General features: G+C 44.9%; 5 protein-coding genes across 5 annotated transcripts; 2 read left to right on the forward strand and 3 right to left on the reverse strand.

The window, feature by feature from the left end:
• Positions 1-158: 158 nt before the first annotated feature.
• On the reverse strand, positions 159-2,291 carry LOC121054241 (immediate early response gene 5-like protein). Its single transcript, XM_040523442.1, has one exon. The coding sequence runs from the start codon at positions 1,934-1,936 to the stop codon at positions 716-718; it is 1,221 nt and encodes a 406-aa protein (XP_040379376.1). The 5' UTR covers positions 1,937-2,291; the 3' UTR covers positions 159-715.
• Positions 2,292-6,354: 4,063 nt separating this feature from the next.
• Positions 6,355-11,497, reverse strand: LOC102720039. The gene is made up of 11 exons (XM_040523314.1): positions 11,003-11,497; positions 10,849-10,918; positions 10,627-10,751; positions 9,996-10,104; positions 9,865-9,928; positions 9,674-9,729; positions 9,048-9,155; positions 8,321-8,470; positions 7,324-7,494; positions 6,619-7,146; positions 6,355-6,526 (listed from the first exon to the last, which is right to left on the reverse strand). The coding sequence occupies exons 1-10, from the start codon at positions 11,272-11,274 to the stop codon at positions 6,913-6,915; spliced, it is 1,359 nt and encodes a 452-aa protein (XP_040379248.1). The 5' UTR covers positions 11,275-11,497; the 3' UTR covers positions 6,355-6,526; positions 6,619-6,912.
• Positions 11,498-11,678: 181 nt separating this feature from the next.
• Positions 11,679-13,300, forward strand: LOC102704610 (UPF0496 protein At3g19330-like). Its single transcript, XM_015836700.2, has one exon. It carries the CDS (start codon positions 11,735-11,737, stop codon positions 12,953-12,955), a length of 1,221 nt encoding a protein of 406 aa, XP_015692186.2. The 5' UTR covers positions 11,679-11,734; the 3' UTR covers positions 12,956-13,300.
• Positions 13,301-17,620: 4,320 nt separating this feature from the next.
• Positions 17,621-21,107, forward strand: LOC102704886. The gene is made up of 7 exons (XM_015835956.2): positions 17,621-18,653; positions 18,737-18,881; positions 18,954-19,007; positions 19,094-19,185; positions 20,007-20,242; positions 20,390-20,563; positions 20,650-21,107. Exons 1-7 carry the CDS (start codon positions 17,881-17,883, stop codon positions 20,745-20,747), a joined length of 1,572 nt encoding a protein of 523 aa, XP_015691442.2. The 5' UTR covers positions 17,621-17,880; the 3' UTR covers positions 20,748-21,107.
• A 208-nt stretch (positions 21,108-21,315) lies between these two features.
• LOC102705157 lies at positions 21,316-23,931 on the reverse strand. The gene is made up of 2 exons (XM_006653305.3): positions 22,842-23,931; positions 21,316-22,054 (listed from the first exon to the last, which is right to left on the reverse strand). The coding sequence occupies exons 1-2, from the start codon at positions 23,314-23,316 to the stop codon at positions 21,855-21,857; spliced, it is 675 nt and encodes a 224-aa protein (XP_006653368.2). The 5' UTR covers positions 23,317-23,931; the 3' UTR covers positions 21,316-21,854.
• Positions 23,932-24,381: the final 450 nt, after the last annotated feature.

Here is a 24,381-nt window from a genome sequence, read left to right on the forward strand (position 1 = left end):
ATTTATTTTGCCCGTGACTTCCTGTATTATCAAAACTACTTCAAACACGACTTATCATTTTTTATATTTATGTTAAATTTTTGAATAAGATGAATGGTTAAATCGTTGTAATTAAAAATGTCAAACATTTTATGTTATAAAACGGAAATGGTATAAAATGTTATATTTTGGAATAGAAGCAACAGCGCGAGGTGCGAATCTAATCAAACTTGACCGTATGGATCTACAGTCAAGAGAGAGGATTTTGTTAACCGGCCCATCGCCATCACACATGCAACGCTAACGGCCGAGACATTACAACAACACAGGCGGCCCACGCGGCCACGACGCCCTCTATCCATGAGGTGTACGTGCACATGCGTAGCCCTGTATCGACATCAACCACCCTGCCTCGTGCCGTCCGTCGTGTACGGTCTCCTCGACTCGCTGCAGTGTCTTTCCACTCATCGCTCCGTCACTGACATGTAAAATCTCTAGAGACCCAAAGAGTATCAAAAAATGTATAACAATCAGATGAACAGATCGAGGCAAAGTTTATCTCGAGATGAACTGATTCATAGCTTAAACCATATGGTCCATGGACAACAAGAACACACACGAGAAAAAGGTAACCAACTTGTGATCGAAGGAGTAGTATAGTTCAGCAAGAAGAGAAAGAGAGAGAGGGTGATTGACCGTGCAACCAATGCATGGAGATTGTGATGTCGTTGGTTGGCTAGCTCGTCGCCACCGCGGCCATCGGCATGCTGCCGTTGTTGGAGACGGCGCGGTTGTGGGGCGCGGCCATGATGGACTTGCTGGACGAGGAGCTCGTCGGCCTCAGCGCTCTCATTGGGCTCGCCAGCGCCCAGGCCCAGCTCCGGTGGCTACGCGTGCCGTGTGTTCTTGTGGGGGCGGCGGCGGCGGCGCCGTCGGCCGAGGAGAGCCAGTAGGAGGATGAGGACGTGGGCGGCGGCGCGGCGCCGAGGCCGCCGAAGAACCCGGCGCACTTGATCCGGTGCTGCTGGGTGGACTCGTACTCGTTGTCGTCGTCACCGGCGACGGAGTGGTTGCCGCCGCCACCGCCACCCAGGTGGGCGAGCGCGGCGGCGGCAGCGGCGGATGACTTGGGCTTGGGCTCGCGGTGGGACTCCACGCGGCGGAGCGCGCAGTCGCCGAAGCCGGTGGAGAGGCGCTCCAGGAAGTCCCCCGAGAAGCTGCGGCTGCCGCACCCCACGGAGCGCGACCGCGCCACCTTCCTCCCGAACGACGACGACGACGACCCCTCGCTGCGGTGGCCGGGGCTGTCCGGCTCCACTATCGCCTCCAGCCTGCGTCCCAGCGACGCCGACGACGCCGAGGCCACCGACACCGACTTCCTCCTCGCGGACGCGCCGCCGCCACCGTTACCCAACGACGCCGAGGACGACGCGCTCTGGTGGCCGCTCGAGGACGAGGACGAGGACGAGTAGAGGAAGGACCAGAAGCTCTTCTTCCTCGGGCTGTCCGCGGTGATCGCGGAAGGAGCGGGCACCGTCACCGGAGTCTCCTCCGGCCGCGGCGCCACCGACTTGCTCCTCTTGAGCCCGCCCGCCGCCGAGGCAGGGATCACCTTGCGCGCCGCGGCGGCGGATGGGTGGAGTGGCAGCGCCGACGAGTCAGCCGTCGGAGGAGAGGACAAGGAAGCCGACGCAGCTGGCGGCGGGTGGAAAGGGCTGGACTTGGACGAAGAAACCAACATACCGAGCTTCTCCTGCAGGCAGAAGGCGCAGATGCCGCCGCCACCTCCCGCACCCACCCCGGCCGCCGCCGCCGCCGCGGCGCCAGGAGGGTACGGATGCTCGCTACAGTACGGCACACCGTCCTGGTCCGCCGCCGCCGCCGCCACCACAGGCCCCGCTGCCGCTGCCGCTGCCACCGCCGCCGCCGCCGTCGTCTCCCCAACCTTCTCCTCCATTCTCGCACAGGCCCTCGCTCCCCCTCACCTGCCGCGATCGATCCGGGCAAGCAAGCTCGCTCCGCAGTTGGACGGACCACTGGATCTTGGCAGCTACGCGACGACCTCCTGGCACATCGCCGGCCCGTCGTTTGCTCCCGTCTCCGTGACCTCGCTCTCCCGACCGATCTCGATCTGCTGCTGGTCGTGCAGTGCGTGGGCGTGGCAATGGCTTGGCACGGGAGAAGAGGCGGATGGAGAGGAGAGCTGCGGCTGCGGCGCTCGCTGCTGCTTGTTATTTTTAGCGCCACCCCACCACTGCCCGCTTCTTTTTGTCCGGCTCGTGCGGGCGCGGGGGGGAGCACGTGGGGGGTGGGGGTGCGTGCGCCCGCGCGCGTGGTGCTCCACGCCACACGCTGCGGCCGCGCCCAGATCTCCACATGCTGCGCCTCTGCGTTCTGTACTATACTAATACTTTGTCTGTCAAAAAAACAAATCAATTCTTCTGTTTTTGATGCTCAGCGTTTGAACATTCGTCTTATTTAAAAAATTTTCAGGAAATTAAAAAAAATTAGTCACACGTAAAGTACTATTCATGATTTATTATCTAATAAAAACAAAAATATCAATAAGACGAAAAGTCAAAGATTATAGGTAAAAAGTAAAAAATTGGTTTATTTTGAGACGGAGGTAGTGGGTGAGAAAATTTTAATTTTTCTTTCATTGTACTCTTTGCGTATTAATATCCGATTATTTGATATTTTAACCTGTTACTATTGATTTAGGTCATCCCATGTATAATACTTATGAGTATTAAAATAAATAATTTAACGACTAAGAAAATATCATACTCACGCTTATCGAAATAAATAATTTACAACCAAGAAAATATCAAATCATTTAATTAATCAATAATATGGTGTATACCAACGGGATCTTACGCAGCGCAGCTCTAACCCTAAGTTTACCTCGTAACTGACCACTTGATCAAAGATACAAGCACTAGTCGTTACAGAATGGCAACGTGACACTAGCAGGGGCGTTCCTGCGTAGTTGTACCCGGACCGGGTAGAATTCTACTAATATGTATTAATTATATTATTAGATAAAAAATAAAAATATTATATGTTATGATATGTATAGAACATCCGGTAATTTTTATTTGGGTTCGCTGCTAAACACCGTATTCGATGTGATATCTGTTTGTCTCGCTGTGTACACAACGCGATTGAAATGGACGATCTAACCTCGGGGTAACTTTCCTCCGCAATCTACCTAGATTGAGCTATTTTATAGTATGATTTTTATAGGGTTTCCAATTCTTTGCTTCAAATAACCAAATAAGGAATTTTTTTGTAGTATTTAAAATGTCTAACATTTTTTTCCTAAAATCAAAGTGGACCTTAGTACCGTTCATGTAGACGTAGTGGTAGCAAACAGCCACATGTAGTATTCTGGTAGACTACAACATCCATGATCAGTACCAGCAGTAGCCCCTCTGCTGCATGTGCCAACATGACGTACGAGTGTTGAGTTTGCAGCATGCGACCCCCGATCGACTGTATCACAGATGATACAGATCTCAACTCTCAATCTACTGTACTAGACAGCTAGTACTACTGATCTCCATCGGAATTATAGGGGAGTAAGCACTACTATGTAAGAGCAGGTACAGATATAACCTACCTATAAATATATTTTAAAAAAATAAAAGAGAAGAGAAGAGCATCGAGCTACGCAGTATAAATTTATAACCAGCTTCAGTACGAACTCCAGAACACAATGTGTGTATGATAGTGATAATAAATATTAATAGCGTAGTATATATTTTGTAGATAACTATTGTATGAATTGATTATTAGATTAATTATAGATAATTTAGAGCTAATAGTTGACTATACTATTAAACTTGGTCTAATGTAGTATAGCGGTATAATAATTAACTAAGGTGGCACGTACTCCTAGCCAGAGTAATCGGTGAGTTCTAACATGTTCAGAATATCCTGGCTACATGAACGAGTGACGGTAAACTGGCACATTCGTCTTTATTTTTTTTTCCCTCTGCTTATTCTTATAAGTTAAAATTTAAGTTTTTAATCTTATATTTAGAGTTGATTTTATAGTTTTTTATTTAAGTTTATTTTTTATATTTACTTTTATATAGCTAAGAATACATATATAAAATTCTATTCCTGAATTATTTTTTATTTGCAATTATGACTTTTTTATGAAACCAACAATCATCCACTGCTATCCAGGGTTTCTCTTATCGCGATAATCATGATGATTATTGTGGTAATCGAGGCCTCCACGGAGAAGTTTCGGACGGTTTCCTCCAAGAAAACCGCCCAAATTCAAAAAATTTTAAAAATTCTGATAGAAAATTAATAAAAAACAAGGTGATAGATATGCATTCATTGAGTCTAATTGTGAAGAAAATTTTCAAAACACACAACGAATCAGTCATAAATTTGACAAAAGACGATTTGACTTGAGTTAATTGGAAAAAAATAAGTTTTTTTGCGCTGTGCATCCGACTCAACTTGGCCCATTAAGGAGAACTAGTAATGTGTCCTAAATCTCTCTCTACCTTTCATTATGTTATGCCTGCGGACTTCAACCTCTTGTCGTTCTGGACTTTATTAAATTATTGTTGTGAACATTAATATATTATGGTTGCCGACTTTGTTATAATATGCATGCTTATTTTATACCATGAATTATGAATTTATGATTATTATCTTTGTTCTTAATTGCTTGATTCTTGAACTATTAGCAAAAGTCATGCAAGTTGTTTTTACTCCACAACTCCTCAGGTATAGTTTTTTTTACCGTAAGCCTCGCCTTCTTTTTTCCTAATTCCCTCTAATTTTGATGTCTAACGACCTCTATATATTTTAGCTAAAACCATATGATTATCGCTCATATAGTCATGGTTTTTAGCTGAAACCGCACGATTATCGCTTCAAACCGCGATCTACGTATCGTCGCGATAATCGACTGAAACCGCATGATAATTGCTTTAAACCACGATCTTTGTATCAGCACGATAATCGTCTAGAACCACACAATAATCATGCAAAACCGCGCGATACGAAGTACAAAACCGTCACGATATTATTTGAATTTTTAAATTTAAATTTATGTGGTTTTTAAACAATTATCGTGATAATAGCCGATTATCACACCTCCGCCCAGAAACAATTTAGAGTGTATCTGCGATAAATGAAACCGTGCTGTCACGCACATAAAAAGAGAACACCGTGCTAGTATCGGAAATTCGGAATACCTGATGGAGTGAGTGAGTGATGGATGTATGCATCACCAGAGGCGCGAGTGATTTCCGTTCCGGCATGCTGCAACGCCATCCCGTTCTGTCTCTAGCTCTTCAAGGGACGTGCAGCACGTGGTTCCCATATGCGGCCATCAGCAGCAGTCCTGACACCTTCTAGCTTCTACTACTGCAGCTACCACTACTACACTACACACACACACACCATCAGGATCAGCGTTTCAGTTTTAATTTTCTGAGGCCCTGATGCTGCACGAGGGGCACTTGTATATATATGCTCGTGAACAGGAGCCGTCCATGTGCACGCGTCGGGAGATGCACAGTTCCGGTGGACATGTCGTCGCTCTCCCCATCTCCTGTGATCCTATCCCCCGCTCCGCCTCCGCTGCGTTGTGTACGTGCGTGCGGTGGCCATCGTGCTCTCCCGGCGTCCGCGCGCGCTTCCCGGTGCATCCATCGGTGAGCGCTCTCGTGATCTTGGCAGAGATCTTGCGTGGGTGGCTGGCTCCGTTCCAGGTGACACGAAAAGGTTAATAAAAAGGCAGTAGGATTCCAGGGAACAGCAGCTCAAAGGTTTCGAGATCTGCTCATTGCGTTGACACGAGTAGAGACCGGTTTTTAGAGAAATTTATTAGGTTAGCTAACTAATAGCTCTGGCTCTAGTTTATCTATAGTCAATCTAATAATTAATTTATACAATAGTTAACTACAAAATATTAATATATATTAATATATGGTCTCACATATCATACACACCGCGTCTTGGAGCCCGTGCCATAGCTAGCTACAAATTAGTACACTACTCTTTTTTCTTCTCCTATCTCTTTAAAATATATTTACAGCTGGCTTATAGCCTGCTATTGTACCTGCTCTTAGGCCTCCTTTGAAACCAAGACATCGTAGATTAATTTTGAAGGATTAAAGTCTTGTGAAAAAAAATCTATATGGTCTCTTGAAAAAATTCCTTTTTTCTCTCTCTTCTAATTCTTGCGTTTTTTTGTGCTCGATTTAAACGGTTTCCTGCAGTTTTTCTGTGTTTCTCCAATCTATAGGATTTGAGTTGATAGGGCAACCAAATCCTGCATTTTTTTTCTATTATTTTGTTTTGAGAATCATGCATTCTAAATAAGCCTTAAAGGTTTTGTTTATAAATTATCTAGACTGGGATTAAGTGAACGGGGTTTCGTTTATTCATGCACAGACAGAAAATTGAATGGAGATCGATCTTGCCTTTGTCACTTGTGTAGGATGACGACTTGTAGCTGTGCCGAGTAGCGACTATCATCACGTGAAGGCGGTAGTATGTTGCACAGCGCTTCCTTCAGTCAACAGTTACCAGTTAGCACAACAACACTTGATTTTACTGAGATGAGTCAGATCATGCCAAAGAATGATAAACACGGGTGCGTACCTTAGATATTCTTGCATTCCGCTAACAATCCAACATTTGAGGAATATTGCTGCAGGGATTACGGTCATTGTAAAATTGTAAAGCTTATTGTAGATTTGCTGGCAGGAGTATGTACATTCGTAATACTCCATCAAGATAGATTACATTTAACAGTTCTGCTACGAAGTACAGTAGTATGTATCTACATCACCAACGTCTGGGGTTGAATGCAATCTAAAGTTTGCAGTAATTGTAAGTTGAATCCTATTGACATTTGGTACTGACATTCCCACCTGCTAAACCTTGCGGGAGCCATCATGAACGAAGTAATCTAGGACCAGAATTTGACTCTATCCATGAAACAATTACATCGACAAGTGTATTGACATCCTTCGAGATTTGTGCTCGTAGAACGCCTGGATCTGCACCTAAAGTGGTACCGACCTCCTTAGCAACAGCCTCCCATGGTGTCCCTGTTGCCAGATTTGTCAGGAGTTCACCTCCTCGGTTTACTGCATCAGCCATTGCTGGTGGAACATCAGGAAGTATCTGAAGGAGAAAATATGTGATTACTTAATTGAAATAGGTGAAACGACAGATATACAATAGCTGGTTAAAAGTAAGATGTTTGGTCTAACATTGTCATGGACAACACAGGTGATAGGCTTTGTTACTTGTCAACAATCAACACCTTTAATTCTGTGAACGTATATAAAAAAAAATCACCTGCTGTAACGGCAGCCCATGATCTCCAGGAAGTGACCGAATTGACATGTCAAGCAGTGAACTAATGGCAGATTCCGAGCTTAGTACTTGCGCAAGAATAGAAGTTTCATCAATTTGATCATCTTTGAACTTAATTAAGAGGTTTCGAGAAATCCCATAGTAGGATTTTATCTGTAGAAAGAAAAGTGTAAAGCTTCAGAACAATCATAAAAATAAATTATATGATGGCATGCTTTTGAATTTGAAAAATGCATCTATATGGATTGAACTGAGAAAATTCCAACTCAAAATTATAGTCTAATGTATTAAAGTGATGGTTAAATCACAGAAACTGTTCTGGAGAAATAACGGTTTCATTTGGTGGTATACTGCTTTCTGAGGTTGAGAACATATTTGATGCATAGTAAACAAGTGGAATCCACCCTGAACCTTTGCCTGACGAACTTTTCGAGAAGAACAATGGATGATTTGAATGGCGCATTCTCCTAGTCGCCAGTTAATGATATTGATGAAAGTTGGGGACTCCAATGTCATGATACTAGACACTATTCAAATTTATCTACTCGGTTAGTTTACTAAGTTTAAAATAGAAAGCCAAGGAAAAACATCTTTTCAGAGTACATTAATACTTTCACATTACTCCCTCCATCCAAAAATATAAGGCATGCCGCATGCATGTATCTAAAAGAGCTAACATTTTATAACTCTGACTAAGAATTAAGCTAGAAAAAAAATAGTCACTGTTATGCATGTGGTATCATTAGATTCATATTTGAAATTACTATTATATCATGTTAATTTCGTAGTTGTTGGTAATATACTGTGAAAGAAATTAATGGTCAAAGTTCTATGTTGAAGACCATGTCAAAAACTTATACACCTTATATTTTTGGATGGAGATAGTACAATAGTAGAACCACACTTGTAGATGACATGCTAACATATATCTCATGCAAGAATTTCAAAATAAAAATTGTAAGAGAAAACGCTAACTTACCAGCCGCCGTGTCTCCTCTGGCTTTGGAATAAATTCCTCTCGGCCTTTTACTAAATCCATATACAGCGGAGGAAGTTGCTGAACTAATGGCAGGAGTTGCTTAACAACAGGTGGGCTAAGATTCTCAAGTTGCTTAATGGCTGCTTCTGCCTGTTTTTTCAAGAATTATAATTATCTTAGCTGAAGGGGGAGATAACATTTAATCAACATACAAGGAAACATGTGATTTGCATTTGGGAGGGTGACACGACCTCAGTAGCTATATTTAAGTATTACAGTAAGAATGATCCATGTACATTCTATTCTCTTTGTAACTAACATGAAATTCTGGTATGTTTTTATGTGCCTACTGGGATGGGCCTTCACACCACGCAATGAATGTCTAAAAATTGTATGGAAGCTTACCAACAAAAAATTCAAGCATTGTGGTGGTATTGAGAAAATAAGTAAAAGTTGTGCTGATATGTTGGAAACAGATTGGAACTTCATCTTTTTACAATAGTGAACAGAGTTACACTAATTACTCCATGTCACTTGCACCTACCCCTAACACCATAAGTTCCACTTGTGATACAAACTAAGAAAGTACATCTCCAGAATAAGGAAGTGAATGTCTAAATGAGAATGACATTGTAAATGTATACAAAAATAGTACCACCATATGGAACACTTGCAGACCTTTACACATCACAAAAAGTTTGTCATGGAATATAGAAACATGTCATACCCCAAAACGTATTGTTGGATATGATGTCAACTGGGAAAATATTGGGCCAAAACTCTGTGCCATGGGAACAATGACAGGTGAAAATAATGGAACTGCCAAGCTTGCCTCCTGCAAAAGAAAAGAAAAGGCAAAACAATAGGTAAATTCCAGTAGTACTTCTTAAAAGAATTAACAATTTGAGTGGAGTAAAAATGCTTGTCATTCTGGTAACAGATAGAAAACTAGATGACATCATTCCATCCAAACGTCCAAATGCAACTATGCAAGTGGCTTATGATACTAAAATTTGCATACCATACAGAGCCAAATCACATGCTCCGCAGCTGACGTATCTGCTATATGAATACAAGCGTACAAAAGTTCTCACTTCACTTAGATAGTTGCATTATTACAGATTACCCAAATTAAAAATCAAAGAGAAAAATTTAGTAAACGAGGAAGCTCAGTTTACTTATAAAGAAATCTGAACTAAAGCAATCAAGTATGGGCCCCCGGTCATCTACAGTATACTAGTATGTCCTTTACCTCTATGTGCATGTCGATCCTAAGCTACGGCAATTTTATTGACAGTGAGGGGAGAGAACAGAAAAACATACTTATTTGTTTTGAGGAGTAAAAAAACATACCTTATTGTTAAAGGCCATCAATATATTTCCACTGCGCTGCACAGCATATCTTGATCCTGATACAAGCAAGTATCAGTTATTAAAAATATATACGACACATCTAACCGAACAAGGACAAATTCAATCTTATGTAAGAACTACTTCATAGACAATCAGCAGATAAATGAAATTATACACAGATAATCTCTTACCAATTAGAAGGTGGATTACAGATCCCAAAGAATGTCCGACACCAAATGTAGGAAGGTCATTTACCTGAAAAAGAATTGTTTGCTTAGCATACTGGACAATATTGGAGTTAACTGTTGCGTGAACCACTTACTGGTTCAACCAAGTTTCTCAAGCACCTGTCGAACTTAAATTGAACTTCATCTGCAATGAAGAAATGATCAAAGCCACTAGCATATGGCGTAGCGATCACCAAAGCTCCCCTGAATTCAAACAGACCGATAAAATACATATGCATTCCAGTGGAACACTGGAACATGAGGAAAGATAGCTATCATAACAACGGTGTACACCATGTAGAGCTAGCAGTTTTCTTGGAACACACCATGTAGAAGCATTGTATTGGTTTTTTTTTTGGAAAGAAGAGCTACAGTTCATTCTTTACAATATTACCAAACGGAGCTTTTTAAAAATGATTATTATTTAACTAACTGCTTGATAGATTCTTGCACTCTTGCTTAGAACTACATAAAGAGGTGCCTTGCAGTTGTAAATGACAAATTACACTCCAAAGCTCTTAACTTTCTAGATTCATCGTCAAACAATGATGCACTAATTTAAACACACAGAAAAAAGAGGGCTGAATTGGTTGGATTTCGGGAACGGAGCGAAAGCCGGTTATCTACAAATCAAATGCCACTCTGCGTCCAACTTTGGCCCCTAAAATTCAGTCGTTGAGCATTGGTTGTCAGTTTTGGGTCATTAAGCATTGGTTGTCCACGTACTTGTCTGCAAGACGTTCGAGGAAGAAACGGTAAGTGATCTGCGGCGCAGCTCCAACAAAGATCCCACCAACGAAGTGAACAACAAACGATGGCTTCTGTGACTTGGGCTTCAGCACCCACGCTCCCTATCAAAACAACCAGCGGTTAATCACTGTGCATCTAACAAGAGTAGCAGGGCAAAATTTCCTGTCCCAAACAAAGGTGAGGATCACCAAAACGCACCTCGATCTCGGTCCAATCTCCGGTGGAACCCCAGCCCTCCCGCGACTGCTTCGCCGCCTCCGTGATCACCCTGTGCGCCGGCGGCAACAGCACGAGGTCATCATCAAGAAGTTAGGAGATGCGCTGAAGCCACGGAATTACCCCTGTCGTATACCTCTCGATCTGGGAGTAGAGCTGTATCGATCCCTCGGACGGCGCCGGGGGAGCCGCCGGAGGCCCCGTGCCCCGGGACCGCTCCCCGTCCTCCGCGGAGCAGCACGAGACGTCGCACCTCCGCCTCCTCCTGCTTCTCCCCGACCCCCAACTCGTCGCCGCAACCCCACCACTCCGGGAACCCCTGAAACGGCAGATGGAGGAGGAGGACGCCGCCGAGCCACCGCGCGGCTGCACGGCGGACGGGGGCGGCGGAGACACCACCCTTATCATCGCCGACGCCCAGCAGGTCACGCCCTCTCTCTCAGTCCTCAGTCCTCACGCCGCCTTCGCTGCTCCTGTACGGCCTCCGTGCGTGCCGTCTCCGCTTCGGCAACCCGCGCTTAGCTAAATCACGCGCCGCGGGTGAGTCGCATCGTCGCCGCCGCCCCGCCGCCGCAGGATGCCACCGGAAGCGAAGCGGGGCCGTCGGATTCGCTTCCCTGAAATGACCCGACCCGTCGTCCACGTCTACGGGTCAGAAAGGCAGAAACCCCAAAGCGTCGCGCACTCGCGCCCCGCGCCCGTTGGGCTCGGCCGTTGTTGGCTTACGCCGCACCCCACAGTACAGTACTAGAAGCCTACCCCTACTCCTATCCGCCTAGTAGCTTGCGCCCCCGCTTGCTTGTGTTGCTTTGGCTCGTTTGCTTGCGCCGCGCGGTGACCGCGGCGAGGCGGAGCGATCGATCGATCGATGCGGCCGTGGGAGCGGCGGGGAGCGGGCGGGGACCTGGTGGGGCGCGAGGATACGGACACGGAGACGAACACGACCAGTAGCACGAGCTCGAGCACCGTTGCTGCGAGTGCCAGCAGCGGCGCGAGGGGGAATGGGGCGGCTGCGGCGGCGGTGGAGGGGTGGGGGAGCAGCCCCGTGTCGGGGGCGACCATCAACCTGAGCCGGGAGTACACGCTCGCCATCCACACCAGCTCATACAACGAGATCTGGGCGAAGATCCATGTGGACGGGGATGTGCAGCGGGCGGACGGCCTCGGTGGCGGGGAGGAGGAGGAGGAGGAGAACGAGGACAGGAGCACCCTTGCTGGCGTGCTCCAGCCGGAGGACGCGGTGGTGGAGCGCGCGCTGGGGGACGCGCCGGACACGGAGCTGACCCGCCTCGCCGCGGACTACCTCCGCAGCACGCACCACGCGTCGCTTCTCTGCCTCGCCCTCCGCCGGGCGCTGCGTCGCGCGCGGGCGCTGTACGGGCCCATCACGGACCTCCTCGCGCTGATACCGCACGCGCCGCCGCTCGACGCGCCGCACCGCGACTGCGCGTTCGACGCCTTCCTCCTGTTCGACCAAATGCCCAATCCATTCCCGGCCCCCGCGGCCAGCTTCCAGGGCATGCACCGGAGCTTCGTCGGCCTCAAGAACCATCTCGACCTTCGCCTTCTCAGGGCTCGGCGCAGGCGCCGGCTGCTGCGCTGCGCGACGCGTGGGTCGGGCATCTGCCTAATCGCCTGCACCACCGGCGCTGCGATCGCGGGCCTCGTGCTCGCGACACACGCCATTACCGTGCTGGTGGCCGCTGCCCCCGCCTGCGTGGCGTCGCGTGGCTCCTGCTGTCCGGCGGCTGCTTCGATGAAACGCCTGCAGCAACACATGGATCGGCTTGACGCTGCAGCCAGGGGAGCCTATGTGTTGAACAATGATGTCGATACCATCGAGCGCCTGGTTGGCAGGCTCCACGCCACCGTCGAGAGTGATAAGCTACTGGTCCGGCTGGGGCTAGAGCGTGGGAGGGGGCAGCACCACACCATAGAAGAGGTGGTGCGGCAGTTGAGGAAGAACCACCCCAGCCTGCTACGCCAGCTCGCTGACCTCGAGGAGCACATCTGCCTCTACTTCGCGGCCGTCAACCGTGCTAGGTTGCTCCTTGTAAACCACCTCAGTGCCCAGTCTGATCCTGACTGACTGTCCATTGTCATGATATAAAATTCAATAACCGCATCCACTTCAAGAAAAAACTTGAAGTTGGAGAACCCTTCTAGAGTTATAGGTTGCCAAATGAAGTATCCTGAAGCAAGTTTACACAATCTTTGTTGTTTCTCGTGACATGTTATGCATTCACTGTTTATTGCCTGAAACTATGTGTTCTTGGGTATTTATTAAAACTTGACTAAACTTAGCAATTGTACCATTTGCTACTCTATACATTAACTTTTGCAATCATTACTATGATAGCATAGTAATTTAATTATTCTGAATTTAGTTACAGTGCTCAATCCTGCCTTTCTGGAAATTCAACTTTTGCTGTTAGACAACCAATGTTCAAAATTTGATAGTTATGAGTAATAACTACAAGAGAAAATATTTTGGGCATGTACTTGCATTTGTTGCAGATCAAAGATGAAGTGATTTGCGAATTTGGATGCTTGCCTGCATATCATCATCACAGGTACACAACAAAGTTTGTATGTGCTATTCATAGCTACCCTGAAATCCTGAATTACTTTTTTTTTTTCTGATGTGGTGCCTCAAATTACTTCTGTTACTGTTGTTGAGTATACACCTAGCCGTTGAAGCTTGGAGATGCCATCTCTCTTGCAGTACTGAAATTGGTTGCAAGCTACTTTTGGAAAACTGCACCTTTCTTATTATTCTGCTAAGGGATTCCAGAACAACATAGTTAGAATAATTTTTCAACTGACAAAGGCTTGTTCAAAATCTAGTGTTTAATCTGATTTTATAACATGTGTGGGGAACCCTATTAATTTTCCAAATGAAATATCGCGAAGCAAGTTTATACAAGCTTGTTGCTTCTCTTAGGTACTATGCATTTGCTGTATATCACCTAACATTATGTTCTTGGATATGCCGATATAAACATGGCTAAACTCAGCATTCGTTTCGCTGTTGGCTATGCTTTACTTTTGCAATTATTACTATGGCCGTGTTCGGAAGGAATGGTTTTAGGGTAGATTAGTGCATGAATAATTAATTATTAATTATAAAAAAATAAAAATAGATTAATATGGTATTTTAAAGCAACTTTCCTATAAAATATTTTCGCGAAAAATACATCGTTTAGCAGTTCGGGAAGCGTGCACGTGGAAAATAAGGGAATCTGGATAGATAACTGATGCAACCGAATGTGGCCTATGATGTTATAACAATTTGATTGAGTTACAGTGTTCAGTCATATCTTTTATATTTGCAAATTCAACCTTGTCTATTAGACAACCATTGTGCGACATTTGAAGTAGTTACTAATAACTTAGATAAATTTATTTTGGACATATGCTTGCATTTGTTGCAACTCTAGGACTGATGGTATGAAATTGGAAAAGGACAATCCAAAGAAATTAAGAAACTAGGACATGATGGAGGAAAGAAATCAAAGAATAATTCAGCACAAATCAAAAAGTGATATGCCAGTACTGCACATGATTGAGGAGATCAATTAGTAGGAATTAACTATGAATTGCTAGTTCTTATATACAATCATGTTTAGTAGATGTCCATGTCTTTTTCCTTTATGCAACTGTAAACCAATTTTTGTAACTCTTCTTAATTGAATAGGCAGAGCTCCTGCCGTTTCCCTTTCCAAAAAAAGAAGATAAAACTGATTTTCCAATTTGAAAGGTTCCTTGCATATCATCGTACCATGTTCACAACAAATTTTGAATGTGCTATTCATAGAAGCGCAGCTCCCTAAATTACTAGATCTGCTAGTGTTGCTGAATCTACACCTTGCTGTTGAAACTTGAAGATGTTGTCTTGCTTGCAGTATTAATATTTGGTTGCAAGCTACTTGGAAAAAAATACAGGTTTCTTAATATTCTGTTAAGGGATTGCAGGAGAACTTAGTTAGAAAAATATCTCACCTGACAAAGGTTAGTGTTTTGATTTGCATTTTGCATCTTGAACAACTGTTGTCATGTTGTACACCTTTTTCTTGCAGGCACCTGACTCTAGGCTTTGCAAGTAGAAAAGTTTCACTCTGATAATGTTCTTGATTGCAATATCAATGGATTTTATATTGGTTGGTTATCTCAGTTTGCAGGTGGTATTCTTTCCGAGCGCATGCTTTGTTCAACTCTCAAAACCTATTGGTTTGGGGGAGATTCTCTAAAATCTCTAAACTGAACTGAGGAACAGGACCCCTGTATTTTCATTCTCTTCCAAACATTACTGGTATAGTGATTTCTGTAAGTTGAAATTGCAAAATGGTATTTCTTTTAGCTCATTCAAGATTACCAGCTGTAGTACAGATTCATGGTTGAATCCATCTTTTTTTTTCCCATCTCTATAATAATATTTGTCCTGTAACTTTGGACATGATCACATCTGATAATCTGATTTACGGTCCTGAACCATAATTTTCATTTCAAACTTAACCTAGCAGTTCCAAATATTAGAGGTAATTACCCTTGGATGTTTTTGGTACTCTTGAATTGTCATCCTTCCCTCCTAACCAAAATATCTACAATTTGTGAAACTCATGAGTTTGCTGCATCATCACCAAAATAAATCCACTAAAGTGTCCTAACCAAAATATCTACAATTTGTGAAATATCTACACTTGGAAAATATCTCTGGCATCGACTGTTGCTGCATCACCACCAAAATTCAACAAGCGCCAAATTAATTCTTCACTTAATAATACATTAAGCTGTCAAAGTTTACTTTCTGGTTTCAAATGACTATTACCTGCTGAGAACCTTAAGTCCCCCTTTTGATTTAAAGGAAATTCATAGGAATTTCAGAGGATTTCATTCCTATAGGATTTTTTCCTACAAAGTCCTTTGAATAAAAGGAATGCATCCTATGAAATTCCTATGGAATTCATCTTTCTATATAAGTTTTGGAGTAAATTTAATAAGAGGTTGAACCTTATGAAAAAAATCATTTTGAGTCTATATCTCTCCTCAAATTCCTGTGTTTTTCCTGCGGTCCAATTAAACGGTCATTCTTACGTTTTTTCTGTGTTTTGCAATCCTCTGTTTTACGCTTACATTCCTGTCAGAATTCTACGTTTTTCCTATTCCTCCGTTTTTTCGTTCCTGTGATTCAAAGGAGGCCTAACTAGATAAATCATGTACTTGTTCTTTGTTGAAATTCATCTGAAAAAACTGTGGTCATCCTTCTCTTTCCATGTTAGTAGGCTAACGGGTATACATTGTTGGGACACTATATATATGGATCTTATTTGTTGAACGGAGATTGATGAATATTCTTGTGTTACTTGACTGATGGATTTTGCTGTTCTTGTGAGTGAACAAAAGTGATTCTGCATACAAAACTAACAGTATGGTATGGCCTATTGGCCTAAGCTGTGATGTGCTTTAGTTCAGCAGACAGTTTATCCCAGATCCCAGTAGCGGTTCTAGGGGGGTGGTTCCTGGACTGTCCTCCATTTTGACCGAGAAGAACATCCCTATAATATTTTATATTTTACGTTATATTCTTTTGTAACTTTAGAACTTTTAGAACTTTAGTGGATTTATAAGGTTTGACAAATCTTTCGAACCCTGACCAAGCATTGAGAAATTATTTATGTTAAAAGTTTTAAAGTACAATCAAATCTTATTCTTAAATATTAAATACTTGCTCCCTCCCAAAATAAAGGATTAATATAATCCCAAAAAACACTTATTAGATGAAAAAAAACTAATTGATTAGTCCCAGGTAAGAGGTGTTTTTTTTCTGTCCCATAATATAAGTCATGTGTATAAGCATGTATTAAATAGAATATATTTTTTTCTCTAAATTTAATTTATTTTAATTTCTTCACCATCAAAACGTTCAACCACGTTACATACGTGTATACACATATACATAGTTATTTTAAACGAGGAGATGGTTTTAACTATTTTTAGTTTTTTGTTAATGGTAGTTATGCCTTATATTATAAGATAAAGAGAGTATTAAACAAATCTTCTTGATTTGTGAGTTGAGATTTGAGAATACGAAAGAAAATAGAAAATGGTGGTTAATTCTGAGACAAAAAACTAAATTCCAAAAATTAGATTCCTTTTGGGACGATGGAAGTACTCCATACCATGTGAGAGCAGCCCTAACAACTAATCTAAATTTGGACATCCATATCTTTATTTGGATAACCATCTAAAACAGTTTTATCATTCATATCTCTTTTACTCTCGTGGATCATCCATATATTATATTCCATATCTCTTTGGAGGATGAATAGAGAACATCTAAATATATTTCTCGCATAAAAAACATCTAAACATATAGTTTTTCTCCTGATATAGATGACATATAGAAGTAAAGAAAAAACAACTAAACATATATAAATATATATATAGTTTCTCTCCTGATATAGATGATATATAGAAATAGAAAATATGATATTAAAGTTCTGTTTTTACCTTTTTCCTCGAGATGCTCCGAGTCCGAGGGGAGTAACGGTTTTACGCTTTCTTGAGCCTGTCTGAAGAATTCAGATCAGCTGAAAGAGGCTCAGTCAACGGGTCAGTCCGCTAGCCCACTCATCTCCCACCACACCCATTGCACCGACGGGTGGGGTCGGCTTCAATTTTTATTTCCGGAGAGCGCCGCGGGCCCCACTCCCTCCGTCTCGTCCTCAAACCCCAAACGCGTAACGCTGCCGTGGTGAGTGACGGAGCCGTGAGCGGTCCGTGACGCCCCTTCCGCCGCCGGCACGATCCCCCGTAACCCGAGCGCGGCGGCGCTCGCCACCTCACCGCCCCCGGCCGCGCGGGGCGGGGGCGTAACGTCGTCACCTCACCCCCACCCTAACGCCAACGCCGCCGCCCGCTGGCCCCGCCGCTGCCGCCGCTGCCGCCGCCGTGGCTGGGGAGCGGAGCCCGCGCGCGGCGTAGCCCTAACGCCGCCACGGGGGACGGCCATCCATGGCCTCCTGCGACGACGACTTCGGCCTCCTCGCTGACGACGCCCACGGCCCCGCAGTCCCCGAGGCGGCCGCGTCGTCGCAGGCCGCGCCCCCGCCGCCGCCGCCGCATCAGCAGCAGCAGGGCCAGGCCTTCGGCTTCGGCGATGCGGCCGCTGGCCCCTTCGCTCCGGGCCAGGAGGAGGGGAACAGCCACAGCGCGGAGCGAGGGAAGGCGGCGGCGCACCACTCCTCCTCCAAGCGGGGGAGGGACCGCGCGGAGGAGTTCAGCGATGGGGGCGAGTACTGTTCCTACATCAACAGCGGTGGAGGTGGCGGCGGCGGCGGGGGAAAGAAGGGCCGGGGCGGGGGAGGTGGTGCGGGTGCGGGTGCGGGTGGTTCGTCGGAGTACCGGAAGGACCGGGAGGAGTGGACTGACGGCGCCATCAGCAGCCTCCTCGACTCCTACACGGATCGGTTCGAGCAGCTCAACCGCGGAAACCTACGGGGGCGGGACTGGGAGGACGTCGCCGCCGCCGTGACGGACGGGCAGGGCAAGGGCAGCGGGGGCAAGAGCGTGGAGCAATGCAAAAACAAGATCGACAACCTCAAGAAGCGGTACAAGGTGGAGTGCCAGCGGCTGGCCGGCTCCGGGACCTCTGCCGCCAGCCACTGGCCCTGGTTCAAGAAGATGGAGCAGATCGTGGGCAACTCGTCTTCTCCCGCTTCCTCCAAGGCGCCGGTAATCTCCGACGACGACAAGTCACGGCAACAGCAGCAGAACAGCAGCAAAAGGTGGCTCTCCTTTGCATCTTTGCGTTTATATATAAGTTTGGGGATCTGATAGTCGAGTGACGAGCCGATGCTTTGCATTGCAGGTATGCTCCTTCTGGCAGTGGCACTCCCACCTTGGGCGGCGGCTCCAGATTGGCCCCTCTATCAAATCCAAAATGGAAGAGGGTCCTTCTCAAGATTGGGGGCACAGCATTGGCTGGAGCGCCTCCTCAAAATGTTGATCCTAAGGTAGTTTGTTAGATAATGCCCCCACTCTGATTCTGTCATGAAATTTCATACAAAACTTTGTGATCTTGCCAGATAATTATGCTGATTGCCCGAGAAGTTCAAGTAGCATGCCGCCATGGCGTTGAGGTAAATGAAACATACCCACTCTGAAGGTACTTTTCACATATATCAAGCAGTGCCTGTCAAATTAATATTACATCGTGCCCAACCAGGTGTCAATTGTTGTGGGAGGTCGGAATATATTCTGCGGCGACACTTGGGTTTCTGCAACGGGCACTGATAGAGCTTCGACATACCCAATTGGGTAACTTCCTCAGAAGTTATTATTTAACACTCATTTTCTTCAGTATCTGTGCTACTGTGGCATTACAGTTATGAATTGAAAAGTCATGGTCTTCCACCATATGAACAATTGATCCCACTTTACCTGCAAATAAAATAATTTACAGGAAATCATTGGTCGTAATCCCTTTCCATTGCACTGATTGCCTTTTTGGTCAAAGGCTGGCCAGTTTTGGGTGCTAGTAAAACCATTTTGAAACTGTTTGCGTTCTCTTTGTGTATCATGTATTTGTGACTCCCTGGAATTCATTGGTGGCATGCTGCCATGATGTCCATGGGGGGTAACTGAGCTAAAGGACTGCATATGCTGGTTTCAACTAATTTGACATTTTTGTATTACCCGTATAAATCATCTATCATAATACTGGACATTTCTTTGCATTAGCTTATCCAGAGCAGATTGCTAGGCTCAGCCTTTTCATTAGGCTTCCATTCTATTTTTTTTCATCCACTTCAAAGTTGGGTAATGTGGTGCAGATGCAGCATTGGTCCCCGATAATTTCTCTTTGAGAACTGCAGGTGTTTTATATTTCTGATCTTCACCACGCACATTCCTTATGTGTAGCTAATGAAGACCAGTCATTTCAATCTCTATTCTATTGTTTCAATTCACACCAGAATTGGTAGCCCCATTTCAAGCACATGTGGTATGATCAGTAATTAGGCACATATTTCATTATGTAACCTAGAGATGACCAATGGAGTATACTTTCCTTGGGTATGATGATTACTACTTCTCCTTTATCTTTATATATTTATGCCATTCTCTTTGAATCTTATCAGAATGATGGCATCAGTGATGAATGCTGTATTGCTCCAAGCATCACTAGAAAAGATAGGTGTGGAGACACGAGTCCAGACTGCACTGATGATGCAAGAAGTTGCAGAGCCATACATAAGGCGACGAGCCATACGCCATCTTGAAAAAGGAAGGGTCGTTATCTTTGGCGGAATTGGTGCTGGCAATGGAAATCCACTTTTCACAACAGATACAGCTGCTGCCTTGAGAGCTTCTGAAAGTAGGTTATTGAATTCCCCTCCTAAAGCTGCTTGCTGTTGCTTCTTGTTGCTTGATTAATGAGCATGCATTCACATTTTCCATTTCTTAGATGTGACTTCATTATTTTTACATTGACATATATCTTATTAGATTTGCTGTTAAACAGTCAATGCAGATGTTGTACTTAAAGGTACTGCTGGAGATGACGATTATGGTTGCCCTCCTAGGAGCAACAGCAATCCACAGTTTGAGCACATCTCATTTAGGGAGTTAGCGGCTAGAGGAATTAGCAGAATGGATATGACAGCGATTACATGTTGTCAGGAGAATAATATTCCTGGTCAGACTCTAGTCATTACAAAGTTATATGTTAGCATCCCTTTTGCAGTGTTCGTAAGATGATTGTTATGTGTTCATTTCTTGCAGTTGTCATCTTCAACATGTTAGAGCCTGGTAATATTTCCAAAGCAATTTGTGGAGATCAAGTAGGTACATTAGTTGACCAATCAGGAAGGATTACCTAAACTTTGAGGTTAGCTGCAGTATAGCGGGTCATGCCCATATTATGGGGGTAGCATGCATATTCGTTGATTTTTGTGGATGCGAGAGTGGGCATGTTCCTTGACAGAAGGCTCCCACCTTGATTTGCCTGGGATGCTTGTTGTGTACTATCTATTCAATTCCAATTCTCTACAACGAGAAAACAGAGTATCCGGTAGTATCCTTTTGTAATGTGATAAGTAGATTAGATTAGTTTGATGGGCATGTATCCTTGTATAAATTGGTTCGCTGGTAACCGCATCAAAGTAGTGTTGTAACCTTGTAAACACTGTTTGAATTTAGTGTTGTATTCTGAAATAATATTTACTTCTCATGTTCTCATCTTTTTACTTCTGCTTATACTTATAAGCCATTTAAATTTTCAATCTTAAATTTAAAGTTGATTTTAAGATTTTCTTATTGAAGTTATTTTTACAGATTTGGCTTTTAGACTGATAAGGATATATATATAAAAAAAATTATTCGTAACTTATTTTTGTTCGTAAATATGTCATTTGGTTTATTCAATGAAATATCAAACAATCACCCCTATAATAATCCACGTGCCACAGTCCTTATCCTTTGCTTGCTTCCAAAAATTAGTTACAGATACAAAAGAAGCCTTCAAAACTGTCTTGATCATGCCAAAAATCCATTCAACATTTCTGATTCTGGCACTGTAGCGTGGGCGAAACAATTTTGCACCTAAAAGGATATTACAAACACAACATGGTTGCACAGGATATACACACACTACGGCCTCCTGGCGACGGGAGAGATTTTTGCAGGAATTTTAGAGGAAATGAACTAAATCCTACGAAAATCATGCAAAATTCCTGATTTCCAAAGGAGCTTACATATCTAGTCTTCTTCAGAAGATGTATTACTGCCAATTGCCACCAAGATGAATAATCAGTTTGGTTATTCATCTGGACCATATGTAATTTTCAGAGACACCGGAAATTTTGAGCCTGAAAGCAAAGAGTTACAATTGTACAGCACAAGCTGGGGAACATGGACAATTCTGAACAATCTAGGATACAAATAGACAGTCTGTATATGATAACAGGTTTAGCTACCCTCTACTGCTACTACATCATCGGCCAGAACTGCATGTAGCTCGCCCAAGCCGGCCCTGCTCCTGCTCTTGCAGGAGCTTCCCTGTCCCTGACCCTGCTTGCTCCATCAGAGGAGCAAGAGGGTGAAGGAGCATGTACAGTTGCTGGAGGTTTTAGGCAGAGGAAGAAGCTCCTGGAACCCAGTTCCATCACCTTCTCCCTTGGGTCCAAACCTAAGTAATGAAAAAGATTCTCACCTGATCACTGGTGGATCAAAGCTAAGACTGAAGCACACGAGTACAATAAAAAGCACTAGCTGAATCTTGTGTCAAAATTTTCACCCAATTCTCAATGCCTAAATACAAGAATATTGTAATACCATTTGAACCTCAACCCCTGAAGGGGTACATGCTGCTAATAGGTAGAGCTTACCTAGTAAATGATGAGTACAACACATATTGGTTTCAGATATTTCAGACTCCCAGAATATCAATTAAAGGGACACTGATATTTTTGTCTGACGGGCGCAAGTGCAAGAGCAGAAGAAAATATCTCATCGACTCATGGCCCAGGCAACAGTAGTTACCCAATGAAAATTTAGGGGCTTTGTATGAATAGGTCTGATTGATACAATCATCAGAGCAGTACTTTTTTTTAGGGAATTTTTTTTTTGAGGGGAATCATCAGAGCAGTACTAACATAACATTGGATTGATTTGGTCCAGCTTGAAGTGAATGGACTTGATTTGGATAAAAGATGAAAGCAGATGATGAATATGGTGCAACCTTTTGTCATAAAAAGTAAGATCAGCATAGCCGGTGGTGCAAGCTGTTGTGGAGTGCGTTAAGGTATGAATTATTCGTGCTATCCTATCAAAAGTACTATTTTTCAAAAAGAAAAAAAATCTAGATCATCATTGCTCAAATAACTTTTCCATAACCATAACATGTAATTCATCCAAATGAATATTTTTTTCTATGTACATAATATATTAAAGATCCAGTTAGAATGTGCACTTACCCTCTAAGCTGAACTGCGAGAAGTGGAGTCCGAAGTCCGACGGGTCAGTGGACGGCAGCAGCGGCCGGCGGCCTTCCTTGACGTACAGCCTCACGGCGGCGGCCACCATGTCGGCCACGCTCCACTCCGCCGACGCCATGACGTGCAGCGGCCACAGGCTCCGCTGCACCGCCACGCTCACCAGCACCTTGCTCGGCGTCCTCCTCCTGTCGGCCTCCGGCGGCTCCAGCTCGCCGCCGGCCGCGGCGGGGTCGAATCTCGCCCTCCCCCTCACGCCGGCGAGCAGGTCCGGTTCCGTCTTGGGCCTCTGCTTCGCCAGCTGGTGCCGTGGCTCCGTGCCCCGCCCGTGGAACGACGCCGGCCGCTGCCCCGGGAGCCCCCGCTGCAGCTGCCCGCTCGCCGCCGCCTCCTGCTTCCCGTGCCGGCCACCGCCGGCGCAGCCACCCTTCTCGACGTGCGGCACCAGAGGAGGCATCGCGCGCGAGCTCGATCCGCCAATCCAACAACCAGTCAACCACGACCACAGCCACCGCACCCCCGGGGCGACGCTCGCTCAAACGGCCCGCGTCACGGCCGCCGGCGTCAGGGCGCTCGGCCGGACGGCGAGCAGCTGGCCCATGCAGAGCGGAGCACGCCGCGCGCGGCAGCTGCCCCTGCGGCCATGCAAGAACCAGCCAAGCCGAGGCACAAAAAAAACCAGAGCACGCACGCACAACCAAAGAAACCCAGCTAACTCACTACAAGCTCTCGACTTGTCCCGGGAAATGCAGAGAACGGCCAGTGCTCATATATATATACAAGAGGAGAAGAAAAATTACACGATGATGTAATCGAACCAAACGAACCATGGAATCTCATCAAATAATTTGGATTCGTAATTAACCAGCTACCACCACAGCACGTACTTACCATTCAACTTATCAACGCAAGCGTACGTACTCACTCCCAGAATCTTTGAATTTTGAGACATACAGTAATGTGGTATTAGTCGACGACTCGGCCACACCCGATAGCGATCACTCTCTCGATGTGATCCTGCCCCGCGAAAGCAACGGATCGACGGCGACCATTTACGTGAACCACGCCGACTCCGCGAAATGACAGTGTTGCGTGTCATCTGTCAGCCAGATACATCGCTGCAAAGTTTTGCGAAATGCAAACGAACATTTCGGAGAACTGATTATCATATCGGGTGTGTTCTTCTCTATAACTAAATGATATATTTTGTATGAAACTTTTCTATATAGAAGCTAGAATCATTATCCCATCGTGTGCTGCTGATTGATTCCGGCAATAATGGTGATGATAATTATTGGAGGTAGCTGCTCAGGATTGGGATTGGAGATGAGGAGGAAGAGTCCGGCCGATCGAGAAAGTGAAACGGGCTCGGTGGAGCTGGCTACTGGGGGAGGGAGGAGCGAGTGGGCGGGCGAGCTGCTGGATGTGGCGTTGACGGCTATTGCTCCAAAATAATGCAGCGGTGTTGTGTTGTTGGTCCATCTGAATTCTGAAATTCTCCTTGGGAACGGTTGGAGCTTGC

Source organism: Oryza brachyantha, chromosome 4, assembly GCF_000231095.2.
Source record: "Oryza brachyantha chromosome 4, ObraRS2, whole genome shotgun sequence".
Lineage (NCBI taxonomy): Eukaryota > Viridiplantae > Streptophyta > Magnoliopsida > Poales > Poaceae > Oryza > Oryza brachyantha.

Excerpts from the sequence above, each read along its gene's own strand:
- LOC102705157 (XM_006653305.3), bottom strand. The coding sequence starts at position 23,316 with ATGCCTCCTCTGGTGCCGCACGTCGAGAAGGGTGGCTGCGCCGGCGGT. Across the intron at positions 22,055-22,841 it reads CTCGCAGTTCAGCTTAGAGG|GTTTGGACCCAAGGGAGAAG; the intron begins GTAAGTGCACAT and ends TTCATTACTTAG.
- LOC121054241 (XM_040523442.1), bottom strand. The coding sequence starts at position 1,936 with ATGGAGGAGAAGGTTGGGGAGACGACGGCGGCGGCGGCGGTGGCAGCG.
- LOC102720039 (XM_040523314.1), bottom strand. The coding sequence starts at position 11,274 with ATGATAAGGGTGGTGTCTCCGCCGCCCCCGTCCGCCGTGCAGCCGCGC. Across the intron at positions 8,471-9,047 it reads ATCCAACAATACGTTTTGGG|GCAGAAGCAGCCATTAAGCA; the intron begins GTATGACATGTT and ends TTGAAAAAACAG. Across the intron at positions 7,495-8,320 it reads CAGAGGAGACACGGCGGCTG|ATAAAATCCTACTATGGGAT; the intron begins GTAAGTTAGCGT and ends TTCTTTCTACAG.
- LOC102704610 (XM_015836700.2), top strand. The coding sequence starts at position 11,735 with ATGCGGCCGTGGGAGCGGCGGGGAGCGGGCGGGGACCTGGTGGGGCGC.
- LOC102704886 (XM_015835956.2), top strand. The coding sequence starts at position 17,881 with ATGGCCTCCTGCGACGACGACTTCGGCCTCCTCGCTGACGACGCCCAC. Across the intron at positions 18,882-18,953 it reads CTCAAAATGTTGATCCTAAG|ATAATTATGCTGATTGCCCG; the intron begins GTAGTTTGTTAG and ends TGATCTTGCCAG. Across the intron at positions 20,243-20,389 it reads TGCCTTGAGAGCTTCTGAAA|TCAATGCAGATGTTGTACTT; the intron begins GTAGGTTATTGA and ends GCTGTTAAACAG.